At 36.9% G+C, this 27871-nt stretch overlaps 2 protein-coding genes and 3 long non-coding RNA genes across 7 annotated transcripts in view; 4 read left to right on the plus strand and 1 right to left on the minus strand.

Annotated features, from left to right (window-relative positions):
- The window catches only part of LOC113109173 (NACHT, LRR and PYD domains-containing protein 12-like), a 1059377-nt gene that overhangs the window by 262241 nt on the left and 769265 nt on the right, over nucleotides 1-27871 (plus strand). The gene's annotated exons all lie outside the window — the stretch shown is intronic.
- LOC113109224 (uncharacterized) lies at nucleotides 6305-8937 on the plus strand. Its single transcript, XR_003292869.1, has 3 exons — nucleotides 6305-6443; nucleotides 7613-7791; nucleotides 8492-8937. It is a non-coding gene; the product is annotated as an uncharacterized LOC113109224 (long non-coding RNA).
- On the plus strand, nucleotides 10454-12679 carry LOC113109236 (uncharacterized). Of its 2 annotated transcripts, none has more exons than XR_003292886.1 (3): nucleotides 10454-10780; nucleotides 11067-11333; nucleotides 11875-12679. It is a non-coding gene; the product is annotated as an uncharacterized LOC113109236 (long non-coding RNA). The 2 variants fall into 2 exon arrangements; XR_003292885.1 differs by having other exon boundaries at nucleotides 10464-10780; nucleotides 11051-11333.
- On the plus strand, nucleotides 23010-23877 carry LOC113109239 (uncharacterized). Its single transcript, XR_003292889.1, has 3 exons — nucleotides 23010-23024; nucleotides 23151-23334; nucleotides 23566-23877. It is a non-coding gene; the product is annotated as an uncharacterized LOC113109239 (long non-coding RNA).
- On the minus strand, nucleotides 24097-26954 carry LOC113109210 (uncharacterized). The gene is made up of 6 exons (XM_026272869.1): nucleotides 26813-26954; nucleotides 26479-26732; nucleotides 26241-26369; nucleotides 25790-25924; nucleotides 25550-25664; nucleotides 24097-24614 (listed from the first exon to the last, which is right to left on the minus strand). Exons 1-6 carry the CDS (start codon nucleotides 26937-26939, stop codon nucleotides 24532-24534), a joined length of 843 nt encoding a protein of 280 aa, XP_026128654.1. The 5' UTR covers nucleotides 26940-26954; the 3' UTR covers nucleotides 24097-24531.

The following is a 27871-nucleotide window of genomic DNA, read 5'->3' on the forward strand; positions in this document are numbered from 1 at the left end:
GAACCTGACTTGCCATCTCCTCATTGTACATGCCTTTATAGAGAAATGCATCTTTAGAATTACATGATGAAAGAGATTTTGTTTTCGATTTGAATTATTACGTTTTAAAATAGTAATTTAAAACGCAAAAAGCATTCTATAGATATATTTATCATGTCGGTGAAGCGCTCCTGCTAAAGACCAAGAAGAAATCGCATCCTGTTTGTTTTCCTTATTTTACAAAAGCATAAGGTTTTGTTGATATTGTGAGTGCACACATATACAAGTAGACACTTCGGAGTTCCAGATGATGCATACTCTTATCTTTATGAGCAAAAATGACGGCGCATTTTTAATTTTGTACTGTCATTAAAACAAAAAAGCAAGCTGGCTCCTCCATGTCCTGCAAAGCGCTCACTCTCCGCACAAACGATTGGATATGCGCCTGTGCTCATTTTCCTAAGTTAAATGTTTAAATTAATAGGCCTACTGTGAAATGCATGAAGTGTAGGCCTATTATGTCTGTTTTTTTTAGGCAAGTCTTGTTGGTTTGAGAAGGCTAAATTGATCAAACATCTAATGCTCAACTTACTGTCTGAACGAGCTGCAGCTTGCTCGTTCCTTTAAAAATCAAAAACTCGAATTTACCAAACGCAAAATTTTCCAAACATATTTCAAAATTAACTTAATAAAGAAACAAATAGAAATGACAACTTTTCTATTAAAAATCAAAAGTGAACTATTTTAATAGCTGTGTAATAAGGAAGAGAGAGAGAAAAAAGTCACGGTATCCAGTCGACTCCGGCAAAGAATTCACACAAGCTGTTGGATAAAGGCCGGGCCCATTCATGGCTCTATTCGTTCCCTTGTTTTAATTAGAAGTTCTCCCCCAGCTATGTCCCAAAACTGCCAGGGCTCATATGCACCTGCATATCCTGGACCCAGACTATTCCACTGAGGAGACAGATGTGTACTTTAGGTGCTGTTATCATGATTATTACCTTAAAGCCTTACTTAGAGCAAAATAGGACAACGCCAAATTATTATTAATGTACTTATTCACACGTACGTCACCCATGCGTACGTTATCCAGACGCTTATCCACACGTACGTTATCCAGACGCTTACCCAGACGCTTATCTACGCGTACGTTATCCAGACGCTTATCCACACGTACGTTATCCAGACGCTTATCCACACGTACGTTATCCAGACGCAAAGTAAAAAAAAATCATTTTTTTGCTACGCCGCCGCCACGCCGCCGCGCAGTTTGAGCGCAGCTCCAACACGTGACCGTGACGTCTGACGTCTCATATCTTACGTCTGACGCCTGAATACTATGGGATTTTGGCCAGACGGCTGGCGAGCGTATACACGTTAGTTCTCCTCTCAGTTTGCTTAGTGAGTAGCAGATTTTGCACAAGATACACCTCATAACCGTGCAAGGCGAGAGTGTTCACGAAGCACAAACAAGCGATCGTTTCGAGCCTTTGCTCAACGGGGAAGCGGGTGACAGAGGTGAACGTGGTCATAGTGTCCATAGGAGAGCTGTTGCTGATCGTGCACGCTCTAATACTCAGCCAGCAGACAGTACAGGTATGGCGGGTGGAATGTGACAGGATTACCTGCCGAAGTCGACAGTCGTGTACTTTTGCGTGTCATAAGAGTACGTCGCCTCAACAGACGCGTGACAAGTACGCCGCCTCAACAGACGCGTGATCAGTACGCCGCCTCAACTGACGTCACCTCAACAGACGCGTGATAAGTAAACCGCCTCAACTGACTGTGACACAAAATACCTCAAATAGAGTTAAATTAAATAATTTTTTGGTTTTACATTATTTTACTACAAATTATACACCATCAACAGAGCTGAAAATTAGTTGTATTTTCACAATAACATCAACATAAATTCACACACATTAATTATTAAACATTATTCTGATTTGTGCCATTCTGAGGTTTTACTTTTGATATATTGGTTATGTTAATAATTTTACTTAACACTCTGTTACGGTTCTCAGTTTGTCCTGTTTTCAGAGTCATGTCGACCATAAAATGTGCATATCAACCATTGAGCTAAATAATTTTGGTCAATAGAAGGTAATGAAAAGGTATTTTAATAAAATTGTTAAAGAAGTGTATTAAAAATTCAGGTGCATTTTGAAACACTTTAAATTGGGCTGTCACTAACGATTATTTTGTTAAATGAGCAATCTACTGATGATTTTTTTTTTTTTTTGTAATACAGAAAAGACTTGAAATATTTGCTTAAACTGTAAATCTTTAAAAGTAGACTTAAAATATCTGTAACGATGAGGCAATAATTGGTTTAAATAAAACATTAAAAGCGAGTAATCATATGGTTTCACTGAACACTGTTAAAATACATAAAGGAATGTTCATCTAAACAATAAACGTATGTACAATATGTAATGTAAATGCCTATAGAGGGCGCCAGCAGCCCAAGTGATTGAGCAAGTTTGCATATTTAGATCTATATTGATGTAATCTTGTGTTGGCGTTTTATATATATATATATATATATATATATATATATATATATATATATATATATATATATTTCATATATATGAATGTTTTCAACATTTTAAGTCAACAGATGAACTTTGCAGATGAGTTTGTTGACTGAGCTGCAAGAGATGTGTTCCACATAACAGTGAAACACAATGAATATTATTGGAAACATATTGGTACAATTCAGAAAAATGCAGGCTTTACAAAATGTTTAGCCACAAACTATGCTGATATAGCGAGAAATTCACTTCGACAAGAAATATCCACACATTGGAGGATAAAAAAAAAATCTTAAAGGATTTTTAAAATTAAAAATCTAAAGTCTCAAAGTCTTAAAGGAATGGGGATCTTCATGTTGATCAAACTTTTTTTTAGAATAATGTATGGAGACGCAAATATTTAGCATGTCCCTTAAATATGTAACTTTTGGCCTGTAGGATAAACAATGATTTCACTAAAATTTAACATTTAATATACAACTAATTTTTCAGTTTTATGGCATCCCTTTTCCAGTTACATTTTTTTTCCGTCTTTTTGCAATTGACATTATTTCAAGCCACTGTTTGTACTGCTTGCTCATTTTCAGAAATAAAAGTACAATTAGTAATGATAAATCAGCATTGCTGTGTTATTGTATGTTGTGAGAAGTTTTCTGTGTCTTAAATTCATTAATGACAAACGCATTTGAAGTTTTGGGTTATTACAATACTAATCTAAAAATGTGAATAAAATTCAGAGTACATTTTGATTGGTATCAAACATTTAATTTGAAGACTTAAAAGACAACGTCAAACATTTCGAATTCAAAAAAAAAAAAAGAACAAGTATATATATATATATATATATATATATATATATATATATATATATATATATATATATATATATATATATATGTATAAAAAACAGAACAAGCCTTTTGATGACAATGCCTTTTATATATATATATATATATATATATATATATATATATATATATATATATATATATATATATATATATAAAAGGCATTGTCATCAAAAACATCCTAATATTTCAACATGAACAACCAAAATAAAAAAAAACTTCAGGCTAGACCAAAATGTGGGGACTGTACAATGCCCAAAATCATGTGGCTGCTGAAGCTATCATACGTGGCGTGTACTGGGAGCCTCAGAATTAGTCCACACGTATTTGCCTCTGGAAAAACTCTCTTCACACTGTCCCAAATATGATAAATTAATAAAATTAAGCATGTTTGCTTAGAACGACTTTGTTCTCGATGCCATTTAATGTTAAAGATCGAATGTCTAATGAATATCTATTATAAATACAACTTTATTTCTGTTAAAATTACACTCTTCTATGTCAAGATCACAAGGAAACAAGAAAGAAATGTAATTCAAGCAGAAATCATGCATTTCCTCTCAGTTTTTCCCTACTGTTTGTAGCATCCAAGCAAACTGAACATTAATGTGCTTGTACTTCACTTCAACACCAACTTAACAGATAAACATAATTTATCAAACATAAAATAGACTTTATGCAGTTATTATTATGCACTGTTACCACGTTTTGGGAAATATCTTAAAAACAACCTGTTACAAATGCATCTACTGTAATGCAAACCTTACATTTCGTGTAAAGCGAAGTATACTGAGACGATGTATATATCAGGCGTCTTGTGAGGCGGCGTATATTGAGACGGCGTATATATCAGGCGTCTTGTGAGGCGGCGTATATTGAGACGGCGTATATATCAGGCGTCTTGTGAGGCGGCGTATATTGAGACGGCGTATATATCAGGCGTCTTGTGAGGCGGCGTATATTGAGACGGCGTATATATCAGGCGTCATCTAAGGCAACGTAGCTAGGTTCAGACGTACTGAGAACACGTACTATTTTTGTTAAATTTCTTACGTACGCCGTCGTCACGTCGCCGCCTATGATTGGTTCCAACAGTGACGTCGCCGCGACGTCGCCGCGGGTCTGTCGTCTGCCCTCCCATTCAATCCCATTCAAAAATGAACACGGACTGACGGCGACGGAAGGGTCGACTGCTCCTTCTCCTTCTCCTGCTAAGGCCTTAGATGTGTCACAAAATGCACGCCATAGTACAGGTGCAGTCTGTGTGGAGAAGGTGCGCTGTGTCATGCAATGAATGAGAGGAACCATGCTCTCAACAACTACCAACTGTGTCACATAGATGCCTGATTGGGCAGATAGATGCTCAACTGATCAAAAAATAGGCTCATGTATTTTACTATGGCACAGTAATATAGTAATAATCTACTACTTTTCTCGTTTTTCCCCCTGATCATTTGGAATGAGAATAAAAAGACAAACAACAACAACAACAACAATCAAATACAAAAAAAAAAAACTTGCAAATAAGTTCAAACATCTATTCAATATCTATTATTTCCTGAATATTACTGATGAACTGATCAAAAAGTAAGCTACTGTTCACATGTGTTTTACTACTATATAGTGTAGTGATATAGTAATAATTTAGTACTTTCTCCTGTTTTATTGTTGGCTTCCTTTGTTCTGATCATTTGGAATGAGGATAAAAAAGACATATACACACACAAAAACATGTAAATATGTTCAAACATCAATTCAAAATCTAATATTTCCTGAATATTATGAAATTCGAGATAGCCGCCCATGGTGACGTCATAATATGCAAATTAGATTAGTATATTTACACCCGAAGTAAACTTTTGATCATGCCAAACATTTTTCTAATTGACAGTAGATCTCCATCTTTAAGCCCTTTCAAGTCACAAGCTTTTGAAATCTTGATGCCAAAATACAAAATATTTTTCCTAAAATCCCTGGCGCCTTAAGGGTTAACGTTTCTGTGTTTGTATTGCCCCGTTGAGAACTGTGGACTCTGTTTCTTCTCGCGAGAGTTCGCTCGTGATACGGAAATCCCTGTGACGTCAATGTGCTCACTTTAGGATTTAGCGATCGATCGCCTGATCATTATTACCTGCTGTATTTACCTGTGACTTTGAGTTGCTTCCTCGTGGAAATAACCTGACACCATTGGATTATTTTACTGAGGACTTCGTCACAGGACAGCGCTGTTCTCAACCTGCTCCCGGACTCCAAATAATATTGCACCGGTGAGACCGAACCAAACACACACACACACACACACACACACACACACACACACACACACACACACACACACACACACACACACACACACACAGAGAGACCCTCCATGAGAACGAGTGTAAGCAAGTTCACGAAAGGTTGGTATCTGGTGATCACCTTTACACAATCACACATTAAAAAGTGGTATAAAAACATTTTTAATTCTGAATATAATTTTGTCAGTGTGTTAATGTCGACCTGAGAAGCCCCATTGGACTTCCAAGGACATATATACCCTCATATATTTATTGTATATATTGTGTATATCTAGTACTTTTTTTCTCTTCTGTCTTTTTGTATAATTCACACTGGGTTGGCCTTCATTCTTTATTGCGGTGGTTATGTAACCCAAACAAACTATCTGTGCTTATATCACTATGAAACAATATCTCACATTCAGCTCTGTGTGTCTGTTCAGTCCTGAAGCACATGACAGTTTCAAACAGCAGCATTGAGCATCAACATGCAGAAATCTGATTCTATCAGCAGCAGTTTGTGGCAATGCTTGTCATTATATCTCCTCTCCTGCTCTGAGACCAGAGTCAATAACAAACTACACACACTTCAACTACAATTAACACTGTGTCATTGTTCTCTACAGGTTGTGGGATTGTGACGTCACAGATGAAGGTTGTTCTGTTCTGACTTCAGCTCTGAGATCAAACCCCTCACACCTGAGAGAACTGAATCTGTCTGGGAATAAAATAAGAGATTTGGGAGTGAAGCGTCTCTGTGCTGGACTGGAGGATCCTCGCTGTAAACTGGAGAAACTGTGGTAAGATTATAAATCCAGTCCATCTGACCCACAAGTTCCTCCATGAATGTTTTACTCTGTGTCAAGGCCTTTAATTGGAGTAAATAATAATAGATATTAAACTTTCACTATATGACACACTGTAAAATATTTGTGAAGTGAAAAACAAATCAGCCAGAAAGTCAGACAAAATTAAACAAAATTAGGTACTGTTTGTGAATGTAATACTTCATACTGATTGGATAAGACTCAAACCTGTGACCTGTGTTCAGGGATGGACTGGGGTTAAAATTCAGCTCTGGACAAATCCAGTCCATCTGACCCACGAGTTCCTCCATGAATGTTTTACTGGGTGACAGGGCCTTTAATTGGAGTAAAGAATAATAGATATAACTGAATTCATGACAAATGCATCAAACTTAATAATGTATTTGTGTCACATAGAAACGCACTTGACAGTAAAGCATTGATTTTGAGCTAGAATGCAGGAAATCTATTGATAAATAAATTCTGTCATCATTTCCTCAGCCTCATGTCGATCCAAACCTGTGTGACTCAGTTGCTTCTGTAGATCAAGACACTTGTGTTGTTTATCACTTTACTCCTGATGACCAGTACATCCCTGTCTGTGGGTTACAAGTCAGACTCTCTGACCATTAGACCACGACTGCCCCATATAGATGATTGATAGATTAGAAATATTAGACAGAATGGAAGGTTAAATGAGTTTGAATGGTCTAGAAATAGATCATAGAATGGCAGTTAAATGGAGTCTAAAGACCTTCAGTTTGTTTACATTTGAATTTTGACAGTTGGAGTTTGAATAGTCTTGGCTCATCTGAACATTTCCTCAATGTAAGTCTGTGGGATTTTGATGATTTTTAATCTTCATTTTTAGGTAAACTGTAAATCGTAATTCGAGGAGCAAGTGAGTGTTTCTCCAGACAGATCTGTGCTTATATCACTATGAAACAATATCTCACATTCAGCTCTGTGTGTCTGTTCAGTCCTGAAGCACATGACAGTTTCAAACAGCAGCATTGAGCATCAACATGCAGAAATCTGATTCTATCAGCAGCAGTTTGTGGCAATGCTTGTCATTATATCTCCTCTCCTGCTCGGAGACCAGAGTCAATAACAAACTACACACACTTCAACTACAATTAACACTGTGTCATTGTTCTCTACAGGTTGTGGGATTGTGGCGTCACAGATGAAGGTTGTTCTGCTCTGACTTCAGCTCTGAGATCAAACCCCTCACACCTGAGAGAACTGAGTCTGATGTGGAATAATCTACGACAATCAGAAGTGAAGTTACTCTCTGATCTGAAAGATGATCCACATTATAAACTGGAGAGATTAGACTACTGTGAGTATATTATTATTTAAATCTTTTAAAATGGCCAAAGTTTAGTAACAGACATATTTGGAGAATATAAGATAATAATTCAGCTCCACTTTAGTTTCTGTTCTTTAAACTGTTTAATTCTGTGATGATCTATGAATATATGAATATGTTCATCTCCTCCAGTGTCTCTGTGTGTAAATGATAAAGAGAGAGTTGTTGATCATTCACTGTTATTAATCTATGATCAGTTGTTCATCAGATCAGAGTATGTGAGCGGAGTGGAGCGTCAACAATTTCTCCTCCGCGCTCCGATCATTTAATTATCACTCCGCTCCGCTCCACTCCAGACTCACTGATATCAGAAACACCGCTCCACCTTCACTCCACGTCTAAAGTATTTCAGCTAAATATGTTTAACATGTGATTTCTTGCTAAATATCCAGTTATATTACGGGCTGTTGGCATGAATTGTTCTCGTGACGGAGCGGTGCTGGAGCGCTCTTGGAGCGAGTGAAAACCACGACGCTCCGACTTTTAAAAGATCTGCTCCTCGCTCCAGTCAAAATCACACGCTCCACTCCGCGCTCCGCTCACATACTCTGATTCATATCTCTGACTGTAATATGAATATACTGTGTGTTTCTGAGCTGGATCTGCTGATGTGATGTGACAGCAGTAATGTCTCATACTCATATCTGACTGTCTGTGTGTTTTATTGTAGGACTCTCAGTATTTAGACGTCAGTTCAGTTTCCTCAGGATCAGCTGATGGTGAATAAGAGCCGCTACAGGAATCAGTGATGTGAAGTTAAATGAATGCATGGAAGTGTAATGTGTGGAGCAGTGTTGATGAACAGAAGAAACAAGCTTCAAGGAAACTAAACTAATTCAGCAAAAGACGTTTTTATCCAAAGGACATTAAGAAAATAGCTGATCTGTTTATACAGCACTGAAAACCAAGAAAATCAATGTGATATTTTCAGTGATGGGCTTATATCCTGAGCTGTCCAGATTTAATATAGATCATCATAACTGTGTATCCTGAAATTCAGAAATAGACAACTTATCACTTGTACATTTTCTTATATTTTAATCCAGTCTAACATTTGAGTGTGTAACCTTTGTATATATGTGTTTATTTCTATTAAAATGTGTGTCATTTCGAGAAGAGGGACTTCCACTTGATATCATCATGAGAAATGTGTGTCCTGCTGTATCTTGATTTAGATACAATTCAAAACTTTTTTTTTTTCATTGGCACGGTATGAAAACATATAAATACATAGTAAATGTAAAAGTACCTATTCAAATAAAATGAGAAACAAAGCACAATATCAATTAGAAATGAAATACAGAATATAGACTTAAAATTCACCAAATAAATAAAACTGCGAACAGAAATGTAATTGTTTGATCAAAATGATTGCTACTGACAATAGTAGGAACTGGATGTTGTTGGTTCAGCTGTGTTTGATCAGGGTTGGAGCCAGAGAAAACTTTTTGATTTGAAATTCAAGGTAAATTGTACTTTATTTTGTGTGTCAGGAAACATGCAAGTATCTTCTGCTGCATCCAAAAAGTTTTCACGCCCCGGCTCTTAATGCATTGTGTTTCCTTCAGGAGCCTCAGTGAGTGTGTGAATCTTCTGTAATAGTTGTGTTTGAGTCTCTCAGTTGTCTTCAGTGTGAAAAGATGGATCTCAAAATCATACAGTCACTGCTGGAAAGAGTTCAGATATGCAAAAGATGCTGGAAAACTGAAGAATCTGCAGGAGCTAGAGGATTTTTATGATTTTTAAACGTAATCATCTATTATATAAAATATCTTACTCGGGTCAGTACTAAAAAAATACCATGCATTTTGTATGATCTCTTATTTTGTTAAAATGATTCACTATTTCTCAGATTCTGTAACATTCGTATGCTGCTGTAAATATCAGCATCTGCAGCAGATTACAGCATATATTTGCTGTGTTTCATTCTTTAAATCTTCCTCTTAAACATGTCTAATAAGGCTGTAAAAAAAATCTATTCTAATGCAAAAATGCTGATGAATTTGAAATGATTATGGGGATTTGTTTCTAATTGTTTAAGCAACGTAATTAATTATATATGGTTAGTAAACATTATTTTAAACATGCACTTTTATTCAAAGATAGTCGTGTTATTTTATTGCTTTGCAGAAATGTGCATTAGTAATATTTCACTCGATGTGTCTCTTGTGTCCTCGGGAGAGAAGACAAAAGCATCCCTCCAACTGAAATTATGTCTTTTAAATTCCAATATTATTAGAAAATGTATTATATTTAAGAACAAAACTCGAATTAGGTTTTCCAGCTCTAGTGTCTAATACACTGAGTTCCAGTTAATCTCAAAGAGAGTTTCAATGTGGTTTACTGGAGCACTAGTGTGATCTTCATTTTATAAAATTATTATAATCACAACTATTCATTTTACAATCCTGCTACTAGCATTTTATTCAGACTAAAATATTTATTTTTTTCCTCAAATGGCTTTTGCACATAACATTAATACAAAACTATCTGAATTTTTGATTGTGTAAATTTTAATTATAAACAAGTGTAATTTAACAAAAATGAATATTATATGGGATTTAAAACAGTTTTGAATTAGATTTAGATTTTTTTGTTTGTTTTTTCACTTTAATATTTAACATTTGAAATTTAACACAATGGATTTTTAAGGCAAAGTTTTCTAGACATGTATTTTCAACAGATTTTTTGTTCTGACTTCTTAGACTGCAAATATCCAGTTTTTAAAAATACAGCTTTGAGTTTTCAAAACGAAGAAGAAATTCGGAACATCAAATCAAATTTTCTAAAATTCAAAGCGCAGAAATTCAGATCGTACAGAAAGAAGGTCAGAGGTCATTCACAGGGAGATCATCTCCGAAAAGAACGAAGGGTTTTGTCCAATCACAGAGCTGCAGCAGATTTCTGGCGCGAGCGTCCAGCTCAGGAGCTCATTCTTCTGCTGATCATGAATCCAGAGGTAAGTGATTTTTAAGCATTTATGGTTTATATTTAGATATTATGTTAGCATTCCCAGCATGTGACACATTTGTGTCAGCGGTCTCTGGTGTTTGTTTTAAAGTATATTTGGTGTAAAAGTAGCATCACGTGTCTATACAGGACCGCAACAGCTTGAAGTGACAAAGCGGCCTGTAAAGAGCTCGGACTCTGTCAGAAATAGAACAGGAATCCGTTTGCTGTTGGAGATTTCACATTCAGTGTAGACACTATCACTGATTATAATCCACAGGTTCTTCTGTCTTCAGTCTGGACGAGGTGTGAGCGTCATAACTCCAGGGACGGATGAACACACGGCTCTACTGGACACGTACTCGGAGAACTAGACCAGAGGGACCCCGCCGAAATACTGCTGCTCCCGGAACCAGATTTCAGACAGACACCTCAGATTTCTGAGACAAATGGAGCTTGAATGTAATTTACCAAAGAAAAGGAAATATGAGGCAGAACGCACGCTTGCTGTTCTCTGGTGAATTCTCTCTTCATGAACAACAATGTAGAGCTGTGCACACAATGTAAGTAAGAGATTAATTTGACAGTGTGAACAGCTTCAGTGATTATAATCAGAGTTTTTGAGAGAGCTTGAACTCTTGCTAGACTGAAGTCAATGATAATGTTCTTGACTTTGAGGATTGATTCTTTGCTCTCTTTCTGTTCAGTGAAACACTTATAATTGGTAACATACAATGTTTTGACTGATTCATGTTAAATAAAGTCAGTCGTGTTAAAAATATTTTATTACATGGTTAATTTGTGGTTACCAGAGTTTAAGTATGAAGTCTTGGTTTTTTGCTTTACTTTTAAAACCATAGTTAATTTTTAAGGGTATGTTAAGCTTAACTGTCAACAAGTTAAGCAAGCAGCACAAAAAATGTATAACTCTTTAATGTGTTATTATTTTGTTGTGTGTGAATAAATGTGCATATTTGTAATAAATTACAACAATGATCGACCAAGTGTCAGCTTTGCAGAAGAAGTAGCTCATGAGTATGAACTATTTTAGTCGTGTCATTTCTGCTCCTTTTCCCGAGCGAACTTCTGTCTTTATTTGTACAGGTACAGATACTTCTAGAGCAGATATGAGGGAGACTTCAGTCACGTTTGGAGCACGCTCTTTCACAGATGTCTGTGGATGTGGACTTCTTACAATTGATCTGTGTTCAGGAGCTGGTTTTCCTGAGTGCTGTATCCTCCAGGTCATCATTCCTGTGGACAGATGGGAAGACTTCACTGGTCTGCATCATGCTGTTACTTTAGAGAGACACAGAAACGAGACGCATGTTGTGACGACACGATTGGAGCACTCTCTCTTCTGGAGAGGAGCATTTTGATAAATAAATACACCATATTACATTCATTGTAATGTTTAATCTATATTTAATACATCTTTACATTTTTTTTAAACTTATGTAAAAATAGTTTTGTAACTTTAATTTAATGAAATGATCCTTGTTTACAATTTAAGTGTTTCTATATAAATTAAATTTGAATCTTCAATATTATAATAATGTAGTAGCAACTAAGCTGCTATGTACCACATACATATAATATAATATAAATATTTGTGTCAATACTCAGTCCTAATTCAACTCAATTCAGATTTGTATATACATCTGTGTGGTGTATGTGTGTGTTACTCCTGGTTTTTATTTCTTTAGATTGAGACTGCAGACACTACAGCCTTGCTTGAGCTTTCTGAAAGAATCGTAGCATGTGGTACACAGGATCCTAACATGTGATGAAAGGAAGACATTGTCAGGTGTAGTATCTGTGATTCTGTCCATCTGACTCTCCTCCTTTCTCTTCAATCCACACATCAGGGTTAGATGTTTTTGGTACATTATACTCATTCGTAGACTCTCATCAGCAGCTTTTTACAGGTTTTCCATGGTCATGAGAAATAATGAAATATCTGATGTCCCTGTCACTGTTTTAAGTTCAGGAACAGCGAGGCTATGACATAATAGTATTACAAGATTGTTGTTGACCCAAAGCTTTTCACAAGTTTGTTTCCACAATCACAGAATGTTTCTTTTCTTCAGGAGCGAGGACTTTGACAGAACGGGGCACAATGTCCAGATTAAAGATGCTGTTGTGCCAAACATTTTTAACTTTCCAGCTCATCTTCAAAGGATCTGTGTATCACTGACCAACAATAATTCAAAGTGTATAAGATTGATATATCAATATGTGATTAAATGTCACTTTAGTTTTTGTTTCTGCCAGTTATATAATAATGTATATAATGTTTATTACATCATTTTTAAGACACTCCAAACGTCGTCTTGACCGAATCTGTTCAGAATTGATCACCACTGATACAGTCTGAATTGTGTGATAATAGCCGCGTTTCCACCGCAGGAACTTTACCCAGGAACTAGGGACTTGGTCCGGTACTTGGTGTGTTTCCACCGCAGGAACCAGGAACTAAATAAAAGTTCCGGGTAAAAAAATGCCCCCCAGAAAGTCCCTGCTGGCGAGGTGGTACTTTTTTAAAGTTCAGGAACTTTCGGGGGCGGGACTTTGGCGCTAAACATCCTGATTGGTTGAGTTGACGCAGCATTGGTTGAGTTCAACCACCATTTATTCGGATCAACATTTTCAAAATATTACTGTTATTGTGTCATGAAATGTAATTTTAAAAGTATTTCAGGCGAGAATGTAGTTGTTTAAAACTCAAATCTGTTGTTTATTTATAAAGACAGCGCCTATTTAAAAATGTGTTTCGCCGATCTCTGAGACGGTGAGCTCCACACGATCAGGGAGAGCTCAGTGATCATCTATCCGCCCAGAGGCAGCCTCACCTTGGATAGACCTTCTGATATGTGCCGCTGGCTCTGATGTGTCTTTAGTGGTTAAACATAACATATAATTCAGCTGCGGGGTAAATCTAACAGGTTTTCTTTGGTCTGTATTCAATTTATCTATATGTTAAAATGAAAATAAAAAAGGCAAGTCTATATAATATTTCGTTTCATTGTAATGGATGTATATAACGTTACACATATCCCTGAACTAAGTACATTTCTGCAGCTGTTATTATGTTTAAATGAAAACGAAAGGAGGCAGTGGTATTTTATATCCTATTTCGTTTTATTGTAAATATACTGAGGGGAAAATAACAGTAGCCAAAGCCATCTGAGTTCAAGCAGCATTGGTTGAGTTCAACCACCATTTATTTGGATCATTTTCAAATATTACTGTTATTGTGTCATGAAATGTAATTTTAAAAGTATTTCAGGCGAGAATGTAGTTGTTTAAAACGCAAATCTATGGTTTATTTATAAAGACCGTGCCTATTTAAAAAATGTGTTTCGCCGATCTCTGCGACGGTGAGCTCCACTCGATCAGCGAGAGCTCAATCCTCATGTATCCGCCGATCGGCTAGACCTTCTGATATGTGCCGCTGGCTCTGATGTGTCTTTAGTGGTTAAACATAACATATAATTCAGCTGCGGGGTAAATCTAACAGGTTTTCTTTGGTCTGTATTCAATTTATCTATATGTTAAAATGAAAATAAAAAAGGCAAATTTATATAATATTTCGTTTCATTGTAATGGCTGCATATACACATATCCCTGAACTAAGTACATTTCTGCAGCTGTTATTATGCTTAAATGAAAACCAAAGGAGGCAGTGGTATTTTATATCCCATTTCGTTTTATTGTAAATAGGAAAATTGCATTAGCCAAGACGAGCTGACTGAAGTTATCAAGTACGCTGCTGTTAGATTTACCGGACTTGCGTCGTCGCGGACATCACACTCCCGAGTCGAATGCTCAAAGTCTGAACTAACTACCGAGGATGCACGTCCAAAATCAGCGTACTTTAAAAAAACAAACAAATCAGCAGTACTTTGTATTGAGAAACGCGCGCAGACCTACGTCACCAGTCTATTTGCCTAATCTACCTGGTACTTTACACCGCGGTGGAAACGCAGAAAGCAACAGGTCTGGGGGGAAAAAAGTTCCTGGGAAAAAAAGTTCCTGGTAAAAATGTTCCGGGTAATTTCGGTGGAAACGCGGCAAATGTCATTCAACTTAACTTATGTAGAAAGATCATTCAGGGGTGCCTAGTTCTAATTTGTCTTTTTTTAAAAGCATAAAACATTTTAAAGCATGTATTTAATATCTGTGTACTATACTCGTATATCTTGTGTTTCTTTTTTAAGGTGGCTGGAATAACAACCCTAATGTCGTCCAGTTAAAGTAGATCTTTAGGAAGCTGATGTTAAACAGAGGCAATGTGACGGCGCAGGATGAGTCCCTACCATCCGTCCTCAACACCTCTTCAAACCTGTCAGATATGAGGAGAAGATCTTCCATCCACGTTTGCTGACATTCCTGTTCTAGTACATGACCACAGCTACCTTCCCGTCCGATTCGATGGTCTTGTGGACAACAGTCTCTTGTACATTTCAACATGTACAATTATACAAGTCTTGCATAATTATGGGCTGAAATTCAACATGGTTGTATATTTAAGACATGAATATTTCAATTAAAAACATTTCAAACTGATTTTCATAATCAAAAATTCAAGAATTCATATTCACCTTTCAGATTTCACTTCCAAAATATTCGATCTATTTAAAAATACAACCTATAATATTCAACAGGCAAGTTTCAGTCCATTTTATTTCGCTTTAAAAATTCGCTTTCACAAATTCAGTGGTTCAAATTCGACAGTAAATTCACCGTTTCACATCCGGGAACAACAGGAAAATCAGTAGATTACCGATCACAATCTCATCTGCTGTAAATCGTCTTCACCGGCAGGGGGTGCAAGCGCTACTTTGTCTTAACAAGCATCAACGAAACCGTCACGAGGGGCCTTCATAAAACATCATTTGACGAAATGGACCGAGCGGTGAGTTGATTAGGCCTACATTAAGTGTTTAAAGTAATAATTTTTTTAAAGTGTGTTTTAGTGAAGTGTTTGTTCATTGTAAGGATGTAATTTTTTATTTCATTTATCTGGCCAGCAGTACTGAGGTATTTAACATGCTATTATAATTTCCCTTTAGCATTTGCTTTTGGATTATGTTTTGGAAAGACTCCGTTCACGCTTGGAAAATGCTGTTGGACGCCAACCCCTTGACATGGACTACCTGGAGTTCATCTGCTCTCAAATTAGTCTTTTTAAGTGCTGTGACCAATTTAGTTACCATCCCAGCTGATATTTTCGAGGGCATCACAGAACTGTCAGACTAGTTCGACTAAACCTGTCAGACGGGGAGACGCGCACTTCGACTATTCTGCAGGAGTCAGGGTCGATCCCAGATAGCAAACATATCCGGGCCTCATCTGGGCCAACTATGGCACATCTGGCTCAGTTCTGGCAGCGGCAGAGGTTATATGGGCCATCTCTGGCCCACACACATCAAGCCGGTTTTAGTTTGAGTTGTGGCTTGCTGTGTGTGGGCCGGATCTGGCCCGTGTGCGACAAACCGGCTTTAATTTGAGTCGTGGCTTGCTGTGTGTGGGCCGGATCTGGCCCGTGTGCGACAAACCGGCTTTAATTTGAGTGGTGGCTTGCTGTGTATGGGCCAGATCTGGCCCGTGTGCGACAAACCGGCTTTAATTTGAGTCGTGGCTTGCTGTGTGTGGGCCGGATCTGGCCCGTGTGCGACAAACCGGCTTTAATTTGAGTCGTGGCTTGCTGTGTATGGGCCAGATCTGGCCCGTGTGCGACAAACTGGCTTTAATTTGAGTCGTGGCTTGCTGTGTGTGGGCCAGATCTGGCCCGTGTGCGACAAACCGGCTTTAATTTGAGTCGTGGCTTGCTGTGTGTGGGCCAGATCTGGCCCGTGTGCGACAAACCGGTTTTAATTTGAGTCGAGGCTTGCTGTGTGTGGGCCAGATCTGGCCCGTGTGCAACAAACCGGCTTTAATTTGAGTCGTGGTTTGCTGTGTGTGGGCCAGATCTGGCCCATGTGTGACAAACCGGTTTTAGGTTGAGTTCTGGCTTGTTTTATGTGGGCCAGATATGGCCTATACCAGGTGACCAGATGTGCCATTTTCTGAAGACACGTCCTGGCAGATCACCTTACTTTACCAGTCAGTGGTTCTAAAACTATTTTAAGTACTGGACGCCCATAATATTTCAGGACACGTAATATAAATACATACACACATTTATTTGACCTACACGGACCTTTTATGAAGCTGCAATGTTATTCGATTTTTTTTTACATTTTTGTACCATGTCCTCTGGTGTGACACCATGTCCTTTGAACTTTTTCGGAACCACTACAAATGTTTTATGCTTTGTTGTGCATTAATATGACACCCCTAAATTATATATTTTTTTTAATTAAAAAGTGCATGTTAAGATACATAATCCTAGAAAATTTAGCAAATGTGTCTTGCTTGCCACTAATGACAGGTTAGCTTGGAATAGCAAGGTCATTAATTGTTAGAGGCTGAAACGTCCTTTGGTGTGATAAAAAAAAAGTCCTCCATTGTGACACCTGTACTGTCACACCACAGGACAAAGTTTCTTTAAAAATCATTTTAAATAATTAAATAATATTTGTTTAACTCATTTTTTTACTTTTAAATGTAATAATTACATTCATTAAATTAAGCTCTAATCATAAAAAAAAAAATGAATCTTTAGAATATATTAAAATTTCACTTTTTAATAAAAAAAGTTACAAAAAATGAACTTTTTTCATGATATTCACATTTCTTCAAGATGCACCTTTTACACACACGTACACACACACACACACACACACACACACACACACACACACACACACACATATATATATATGAGTGTTCGTAAAAGCAACAATATAAAATCTTAAACTATAAAAGTGCCACTTTGTCCCACTATTATGTGCAGGCCTGGCATTTTGCACTGGGCTATAGAACTACAAAATTAATTTTAAATTAGAAATATCATAATTGAATGACATTTTGAATTATGTAGTGATCTAATTCTATCCACCAAACAATTGCATGTGAATGTGTGAGACTTATGGTCATGGTTATAGGGAAATAACAAGAAGAACAAAGTGCAGTAAACGGTCAAACTGTTTGCACTACAAACCAGTTCGTTCATAATTAAGACAATACATTAAAAATAACATGGTAATACAGCAGTTTGCAACAGTAAACAGCAAAACAAGCTGTTTGTACAGCTAATGTAGCTGGAATGACACCGAAAGCCAGACACATTAAATCTACAAATGGCCGCGGCCCCTCTTGCAGAAAAAAAAATAAGGGGCATATGTTTATTCATATGTTTATTTATGTAACGTAAGAGTGTGACTTTTAATTCGTGACGTGCTTTCATGGGCGTGCGCCGCGCGCGGACCGGATGGAGTTGCCATGGAAACGGAGCGCAACACTGCAAATATCACGAGGAAACACCCCGTTTCTCGCTGTTTTCAGGTGAGTTAAGTCCATAAAATCACACAAATATTACTTATAACTGTTGTTGACACTTCTCTTACTTGTATTTGACTCGTTTCTGTTGTTTATTTACTTTATAGGAATGGTTTAATGTCTTCGAAAAAGTCCGTTAGCATTTCTACCGTTTTCAGACGACGTATCGTCAGGTATGATAACTCTGTTGTTCTCTTATTTATGAAAGTTTGGGCTTTTAATCAAATCTTCGTCTGTAGATGATAGCTTTTGACTGTTTTGTTGGTAATCTTTCAATGGATGATTGGAAATTGCTTAATTTATTTAACCTTAACATTTACACTTTACTGTTGATCGATGACGTCACGTTATCAAGGAGCGCGAAAATTGGCAGAAAACTAAAGTTGTTTTGATCTTTTATGGTAAACATAAAACTGTTCTGCGATTTCAAGAATAATAAAATAATCCTTCTACAACAGAAGGGAGTGTCCAAGATTTCAATATTTCTGAAGGGAGCTGCTGACAGAGATGTAGGAACCGCTAAAAAAGTTAAGTAGCCTAATATGCATTTTTTTCACAACATATATCGCAATTAATCTGTTATTTTATTTATTTATTTTTTGCATCTCACCTGCTCTAGCTTGTTTCCATCTAATAAACCTGGAACTGCAGACTAAATATTGTTGGCTCTGTGTCAAATAGCTTGTTTTGTTCCTAGATTCTTCAGTGCTGATGGCCTGCTGCATCCAGCAGAGTCGCAGTGAACCTACTGTAAGACAACATCTCCAAGATGCTATTGACCACAAGACTAGTACAGTAAGTCAAACCTCAAATATACAGTACACTACTGTTCAAAAGCTTGAAGTTGATACAATTTGTAATAATTATCTTCTGCTCACCTCTGTAGTAATTATTTGATTAAAATATGTAAAAAGAGTAATATTGTGAAATATTATTACAATTTAAAATAGCTGTTTTCTATGTGAATACATTATAAACTAATTTATTCCTGTGATGTGCAGCTGTATTTTCAGCATCATTCCTCCAGTCTTCAGTGTCACATGGATCCCTCAGAAATGCTGATTTGCTGCTGAAGAAACTTATTATCAGCGTTGAAACAGTTGTGCTGCTTCATTTTTTTTTAGAAACCGTGATGCATTTTATTTTTCAGGATTCACAGATGAATACAAAGTTCAAAAGACCTGCATTTATTTATGCAGACGCTTTTATCCAAAGCGACTTACAGTGCATTCAGGCTATCAATTTTTACATATCATGTGGTGAGCATAAGAGATTTTTTATAAAGGCATAAAATATCTTACAGACCCCAAACTCTTGAATGGTTGTGTAAATTACAGTTATGATGTTCCTCCCAGTTAAACTTTATTAAAATGTATTAAATGTTACTCTGGCATATGCAGTCCATTCTATAGAGACTGTGTCTGTTCCCCAAAAACAGACAACAAATAATATGTTTATTAAGGGATCTAGAAAAATTAATTCAGTTTAAAGCTACTAGATTAAAAATAGTACTCAATGTACTCCATTGATGAAATAGTAAAAAGTGCACATTGCCTGAAATGATATGAACAGCAGCTATGCTAATCTTTCTCCCTTTGCCTTCCTGTTTCTGCAAATGTCCATCCCAAGGTTATTAGAAACTGCACAGCACAGGACTTGCAGGACTTGTGAGGACTTCAGATGATACCAGTACTCAAAAGACCTTAGATGATGGCAACTATAGATGGACATACAAACTACCACCACTGCAAAAAAGGTAATGTTAATTTGAAAGAGCTGTGTCACAGTAGCCGTGTTTCCACTATCGAGCTAAGACCGGGCGTGCTAGTGCGTGCCAGGGCCAGTCGCGTTTCCACAGTCACTTCCGGGGCTTGATCGTGCCTCGCCGGGGCTTCCTCGGGGCCAACGGCCAGGGTTTTTTGGCCCGACGAAAACCTTGGGCCAAAGCGGGCCAGCTGGGGCTAGAGGAGGGGTTATGAACAAAGGCGGAGTTTCTCCGTGTCTAGAGAGCGTCAGCGCGGATCATTTCAGAGAGATAACAGCTTTAACACCAGCATTAAAGACGTTTTAAAATCAGTTGAGCTCAAAACTCACTCTTAGTTAGCAGCAAGTGTTTGAAATAACTTGATCCGATGTGGATTATAATCACTAAACAAAGCAGAAATATGTATAAGCGATGAAAAAGACTATGCACGCTAAACATTAACGTTACCATTGTAAACATGTTAAATATGACTGCTTCGAGAAATCAGACGTCAGCTTCTTATTCTCTATCACAATTGTGTATTTATTAAGTAACATTTTATCTGTCGTCTCGTTTCAAGAGTTTAGCTCCACGTTGCATATCATCAAAATATAAAAATGATTTTTGTTGGTGAGCTTTTATAAAAATAGCGAGTCTGCGCTGCGGATCATTTCAGAAAGATAATAGCTTTAACACCAGCATTAAACACTTTTTTTAATAAATCAAGCTCAAAACTCTCTTTCAGTCAGCAGCGAGTGTTTGAAATAACTTGATCCAATGTGGATTATAATCACCATGCAAGGCAGAAATATGTATAAGCGATGAAAAAGATATGCACGCTAAACATGTTACCATAGTAAACATGGTAAAATAAGACCGCTTGAAGAAATCAGACGTCAGCTTCTTATTCTCTATCACAATCTTGTATTTATTAAGTAACTTATATTATCTGTCACTAGCCTCGTCTCGAGAGTTTATCTCACGTTGCCTATCATAAAAGAATATAGCCTAATAATGTTTTTTTGTTCGGGAGCTTTTATAAAAATAGAGATATTATCATTCATTATAAATATGACAGCTATACTGTGGCTAATAAACAGAAACAGACTCGACTGAATAAGCAGGCTATTTTCATAAGCGTTAAAAATAAATAAATAAATAAAATAGAAATAAGTGTGTTTATGTGTGATTAATTTTGCATGACGTTGTTCTGAGAGGTGTGTAAAGGGCGTGTTTTAGTGACGTGCAGCGGTGCTTCAAGCTCCACTGTGGAAACCCTGCGCTATTCTGGCCTGAGGCTATGAGCCCCGCCCGGCCCGCTTTAAGCCCTGGCTCGCACTGGCCCGACAGTGGAAATGCGGCTAGTATCAAGGGCTCCCTTATCAGTTCTGCTTTCAGTATTGGAGAGTAAAAGATACATTTTTTTTTGTTTGATGTTTTTATTAGTACATATACGTTATCTTGCACATTTTATCTCCCCAACAGATTCTAATTTGAAAGAAGTTTATAATGCATGTTCGCTACTCCCAATTCAGAAGACTGAATCAGCCTGTGTATCTGAATGTTTCTCATACTCACTCCTCTCTGCCACATCTGAATTTAGCTGTCAGTTATAAACATCAAAATTAAAAGAAATAAACATTTGAAATATATCAGTCTGTGTGTAATGAATAAATATAATATACAAGTTTCACTTTTTGAATGGAATTTGTGAAATAAATCAACTTATGATATTCTAATTATATGACCAGCACCTGTATATCAATGCTCTTTTGTTGATTTTGATTGCTTCCATTGTCCTCATTTGTAAGTTGCTTTGGATAAAAGTGTCTGCTAAATGTAAATGTAATGTTAATGTGTATTTAACTATATTTATACATATTTATCTGTATTTTTTATTTTGTAATAATGTAAATGTATTTGTTTTATATCCATACATGCAGTTGTATTCATGTATGTATATTTATTTGTCTAATTTTTATATTTTAATAAAGCAGTTTAGACTACATGAGTGTTTTATTTATTCTGGATGAATTACATATTCTTTTGTGTCTAGAAAGGGTTAATATGGGCCATATCTAACCCAGAAGTCAGCCACAACTGGGACGGATCTGGGCCACATGTCAGAAATTGCGTGGTTGACATCTGGGCCAGGTGTCGCCCATGCCATTTGTGAGATGCGGCATGGATCTGGTATGGTTGTGGCTGACTTCTGTCAGACAAAACTGGCCCAGATGTCACCCACACCATTTCTGAGATGTGGCCCAGATCTGGTTCAGTTGTGGCTGACATATGTCAGCCAGACTCAGGTTGAGTCATCGCCGTCATTCCGCGCGGTATGTGGGCCAGAAGAATATGGGAGATGTGGGCCAGAACTGGGCCACATGTCATTTGCTATCTGGGGATGGGACGACCACGTCTTCTAATCTCACCAGACTACATCACCAATCTCCTGGACATGAACTTTTCTGTTCCAACCATTGCTTGCATGCTTGGAGTAAGTACACGCGCAGTTTTCAGACGAATGGCTGAATGTAACCTCTCCATTCGGGCGCGATATAGCACTCTCACGGACGAAGAATTAGATGATTGTGTGAAAGATGTAAAGCAACACATGCCTCAGTGTGGATACAGAATGATGAGAGCAGCTGTAAAGGACACCAAGTGCAGTTCGACCGGGTCAGGGCAGATACAGTGGGAGTCATGTCCCGAAGTTCAGTTCAAGTTCAATAAATGAAATGATCGACACTCTTAAGACCAAACAGTGGCGCTGACATATGTTATGATATTCCAGTAAAAGTTGCTTTCAGTTTTAACAGCTCAAAATTTATTTTAGTCTAGCACTAGCTTAAGCTGTAAAACAGGAGCTTATGTCTGTGAATTTTGCATTGAGTAATTTAACATTTCTGAGAAATGCGTTTCAATCTCAGTGCTTAAACATCCATGTTCTTAGGGTACGAGGAGATCAGGGTGTCGAAAATGTGTACGTGGCTTGCCTGATGTTCACAGTTCGTGGGACAGAAAGAGGAAGCTTTATTTCAGGAAAGAGCGTCCACAATCAGCGGTGAGTTAAATAGTTTTTTGTTGAAAATCAATTTTATTATTATTACCCACTTTATGATTTATCAACCAGTACATAACATCTGCCTAAAAATGTTAGATTTAACTGACATATTACTTTTCTTTTCAGTATAGAGAGGTTGTGGAGAGACGTCTGGTCTACGATGTTCTGCATGCTTTGGAAGAAGGTGGCCACCTTAATATTTCTGACCTTACTCATCTGTTCTGTTGCCACTGTGTATTTCTCCCACGGCTTCAAGATGATCTCAACCTATTCCGAAACACCTGGGACAATCACCCAATACGCACAGAGGGTAATATGTCTCCTAACCAGCTGTGGGTGATGGGAAGTGTCCGCAATGCTGTACCTGAGCCTGACATAGAGCTATGTTTGTGGATTTTGACAGTAAAAACTTTTGAGTAATCACACTGTATTCAATACAAGATATTACATTTTTATACTGTATTGATGAAACGTTATTCTGTGTTCAGAACTGTAATTGGTATCTCATTTGTGACATAAAATGCTGTGTTATTGTTTGAAGGGATTCAGCACACCACAGATAGACTGGGAGAGTAGTGGACTGATGTTGATGCACATTCCAGCATTGTTGTGCCTCAAACCCAATGTCCCCCGACTGATGAGCGAATAGAAGCACTCAGAGAAAATGTTGAGCCCAAAGGACCTTCACAGAATTCGGCTGGGACATCTATCTAGCTGCACTTCATTTTTGCCAATCGATTATGGAATAAATGTGATTGTCATCTTTAGCCTTAAAGAGGCAGACTTCTAGCAGAAGCAATTAAGAAAGAATTAATATTTGTACTCAATACGTTAAAGTATCTGAATAAAAAAACCTGTATGTAAGAATGTTGTTTTTGTTTAATTTGTACTTGTTTAATTTGACCATTCCATCAGTTAGTCATAAGCACAGTGGATTATGGATTTTTTTATTCAAGAATAGACTTATTTTGAATATTTGTACTTCCATTGAACACGTTTAAATATCCATTTTGCATAAATTCTAATACTTTAAAAGAATAAAGTACTTAATGGTATTTAGCAAATTCCGACAAGCTATGGAACAACAATGTCTATAGCACTGCATGAGCCCATGCATGAAAAAAACCATTGTGGAACGATACAAGTTGACAGTATAAGTGACTGCGTGTACAGAACATTAACCAATTACTTAATGTACTATATCTTATAGCATAGTATCAAAAAATAGCAACATGATCAACAAGCATCATGTACAAAGCAATCCCAAAAATGAAAAAGAAAAAAACCTGTAAGCTGGGTTTGAACAAAGCATTGGTCCTAAGTGCAGTAACAGCATTTAATAAAAGTGTGTATCACTGTGTAACAAATGTAACATGTACATGTGTCTAAAAACTACACATTGTGCCAATGCACATCATCAAGCCCTTGGTGAAGGACTGGAAACTGTTGTAGTGCCCTGGGAGCCGGAGAACACAGAAGCAGCTAGAGGATTTTGGGAGATCACTTTTCACAATTTCCACAGCCATATTTTCCTCCATCTGCTCCCATCCGACCCAGAACTACAGAAGGTTTTTAAGTCCTTGCTGGATGCTGAAATAACAGAAATTATAGAATTTCACCCTAAAATTATAATTGTCTTATTGTTTACTCCTTCAGAAAATCAAACTCTAGTCTTTCCCTTGTGATATTTGTGATTAGATTCATATAATGGAATTTCAGAGGGTTTAAAGATGGGGTAGCATTTTATAATAACTTTAATAAATCCTTAATAAGCATTATATAATAATAATAATTATAATATATTTAATATATTTAATAATAAATAATTATATAATATAATATTTACGGGTTAGGGACAGGTTTGCTGGTATGGGTAGCTTTAAGGGTTGGTAAAGGAGTCTAATCTTAACTAACCACCCTTTACACAAGTATTGTTTCATTAGCGTTAAGTCCAACACACACAAAGGTAGTAAATGATTAATAATAAACATTTACAAATTATGAATATTTTCAACTTCATATCGGGCACAGCAAAAACAATTTAATGATTGGTTAAAAAAAAAAAAAACAATACACACCACAACAAAAGATGAGCAAACATATTAAATTAATGACCTTATAGGCTGTGATTATGAATTAATGTTATTTAAATTGCATAATCATATAAATTCCAAGTTTAATGACATTTGTAAGCACTTTGATTTACAGTAAATAATCTGTTAATCTTTATGTAACTAGTTCATAAGCAATCATTAACAAGCACATTATCTCACATAGCTATGTGGATATACTGTACAGTATATTAAAGGGGTCCTATTATGCTTTTCCACTTTTTCAACTTTAGTTAGTGTGTAATGTTGCTGTTTGAGGATAAAAAAAGCCTTGCCTCCGCTCACCTGCTAGCCATTATTAGCATTGAGAAAAAATGAGACATGGAAGACTAGCTTCATACATTAGGCTTTTTACACTTGTACTTCAACTGCTGTTTAAAAAAAACTGTGTAAGAATGTTGACAATGCACATACCTGTCTCAATGAACTGCTTTAAATACCCTGTGATCCGTTCCTTTATATCAGCTGAGTATTCTTCATCATCTTCGTCATCACTCTCTCTAGGACAGGAGATGTGTGAAAGCAGCATCTAAACAAGAGACAGAACGAGAGTCTATAATCAGTCATGTATTCATGTTTGCCAAAAAATGGCTATTGATATCATGTTTAAGGGAAAAACTATTTGTAGTCCTCTTCTGGAGAAGAAAGCCTTACCTCAGGAGTGCATGAGTCCTCCGATTCCTTGGGAAAGAATACCACATCCTTCCTCTCAGTTAGACGAGGCCAAACACAAGTGTCTTTCAGTCCTCGTTTCAGTTGCTTGATTTGGCGTACTCTTCTCCCGAGAACCTACAAAATACAAAGAAATGGTAACAAATTTATTAGATGATTAAAATTTCAACACAGACAGAACATACTAACAAGGTTTTTGATAAAAATTAAAAGATCATATATATATATACACACACACACACACACACACACACACACACACACACAATCTAAACATTAAATTAGTAAAAAGCTATTATTACACCTGTGTAACAGTGCCATTAGAAGCATAATACAAAATGCATTACCATGTATTCAATTAAAATTAGGTGCAAAATATAATTGAAATGTATAGAAATGAGGATAGTGGATACTATCCACAAATGTTAGTTACCGCATGTGACAGCAGACGTTCGTAAAGCCACCTTCTGTTTTCTTCTGTTGGACCAGGAAGATCCCAAGACAAACAAAGATCCAGGACTTTACTAGACTGGTCCTCATTCAATGGAGACTGTCCACTGAGCTAAAAATACAAATATTTGTAACACACATACATACCAGCAACAGCATTACATTCCAAATAGGTCAAACCATTTTCAAATAAATAAATAAACACACACACACACACACACCAAGTTGATGGTCTCCCGTATGTCAACATCTGGGCAGTCCTCCAGTTGCAAAGTGGCAGTATCTTGAGAACCTTGAAGTAGAACATGAACAAAAGCTCTGCTGAGCCCTGCGAGACATGGGCCGCCGTGCAGAAAAGAATGACCTAGCATTCTCCCCGCTACTAGGAAGAGGTCACTTTCAATGAGGAATTGTGAGGATGAGGGCACCAAGTGGTCTGGCTGTCCCTCAAAGAGGCAAGTAACTCCTGTGTTTCCTGTTCATTCAATTGCAAATCAGCTTTAGTAAATCCCATCAAAATATCACATTTTTCAGTGCAACTAATTAACTGCATACCCAAGTTCAAACTGAAACCATACTTCAGTTTTTCAAGAATTGTAGAAAAAAAGTGTCTGGTGACTCCATCACCAACTGCAGCATCCCCTAAAATCAATGAAAATACAGTTATTAAAGCTGACATCATGGATACACTATAAGCTGCATATTTTATAGCATACACAGTTTCATTTTCTCTAGGCTGTACGTTCAAGTTGACATTTGACAGGACAGGCCCACTCTACATTTCTTTGCTTGTAGAAGTTGATCAGTTGCCTTTCCTGTTCTTCAGCACACGTTCTCAAGTCCATACACATTTAAAGAGGTTTCTCTGTCTCATGCAGTCTGAGAATTTCCCTTCTGTACAAAGCCATAGCTACTTTTGGATCCGGATGGGTTTTCCAATCTGGTAAAAAAATAAACAATCATGCAAAATCAAAAGAGCTTTGTTGCACATCAATAGACGTGTATATATTTTTTCCATCTCTACTTGTTTACCATAAATTCAAGATAGACTATAAAAATAAAGACTTATTTATAATGTCAGCAACAGAACAATGTCAAAAACAGTCACATCATCCTCTTTTGCACTGTACAAAAAAAAAAAAAAAATTCAATTACCGGTACCATTATCCACGTATAAAAACTCAGCAGTGTCGTTCACTTCATTATCCATACATGACAACTCAGTTGTGTTGTTATTTTCATCATCCATAGATCTAAAATTTAGGAAAGTGGGGAAAAAACAACAATTAAAATTCTGCTTCTAATATGAGGTAAAGAGTACTGTACTTTTATAAATATTTTTCTATTTATGCCAAAAGTAATACTCTTTGGCATGCACACATTTCCCCACATTCACTGGCATGAACTTCCAAGATGTCAAGGGGCATTTCTTCTTGACAAATAGGACAGCAAGCCTATAATATAGAATAACCAACCATTTCTTAAAAACTTTTTTGCCTCAACGACAGGATTTGACCAACTACATTTAGCAAGAAATGCAAGAATACCGAGAGAGTTTACCTGTTCATTGCTCTTTTTTTCACTTTCCACATCTTGTGGATCATGCAGAGTTTC

This window comes from Carassius auratus, chromosome 9 (assembly GCF_003368295.1).
Source record: "Carassius auratus strain Wakin chromosome 9, ASM336829v1, whole genome shotgun sequence".
Taxonomy (NCBI): domain Eukaryota; kingdom Metazoa; phylum Chordata; class Actinopteri; order Cypriniformes; family Cyprinidae; genus Carassius; species Carassius auratus.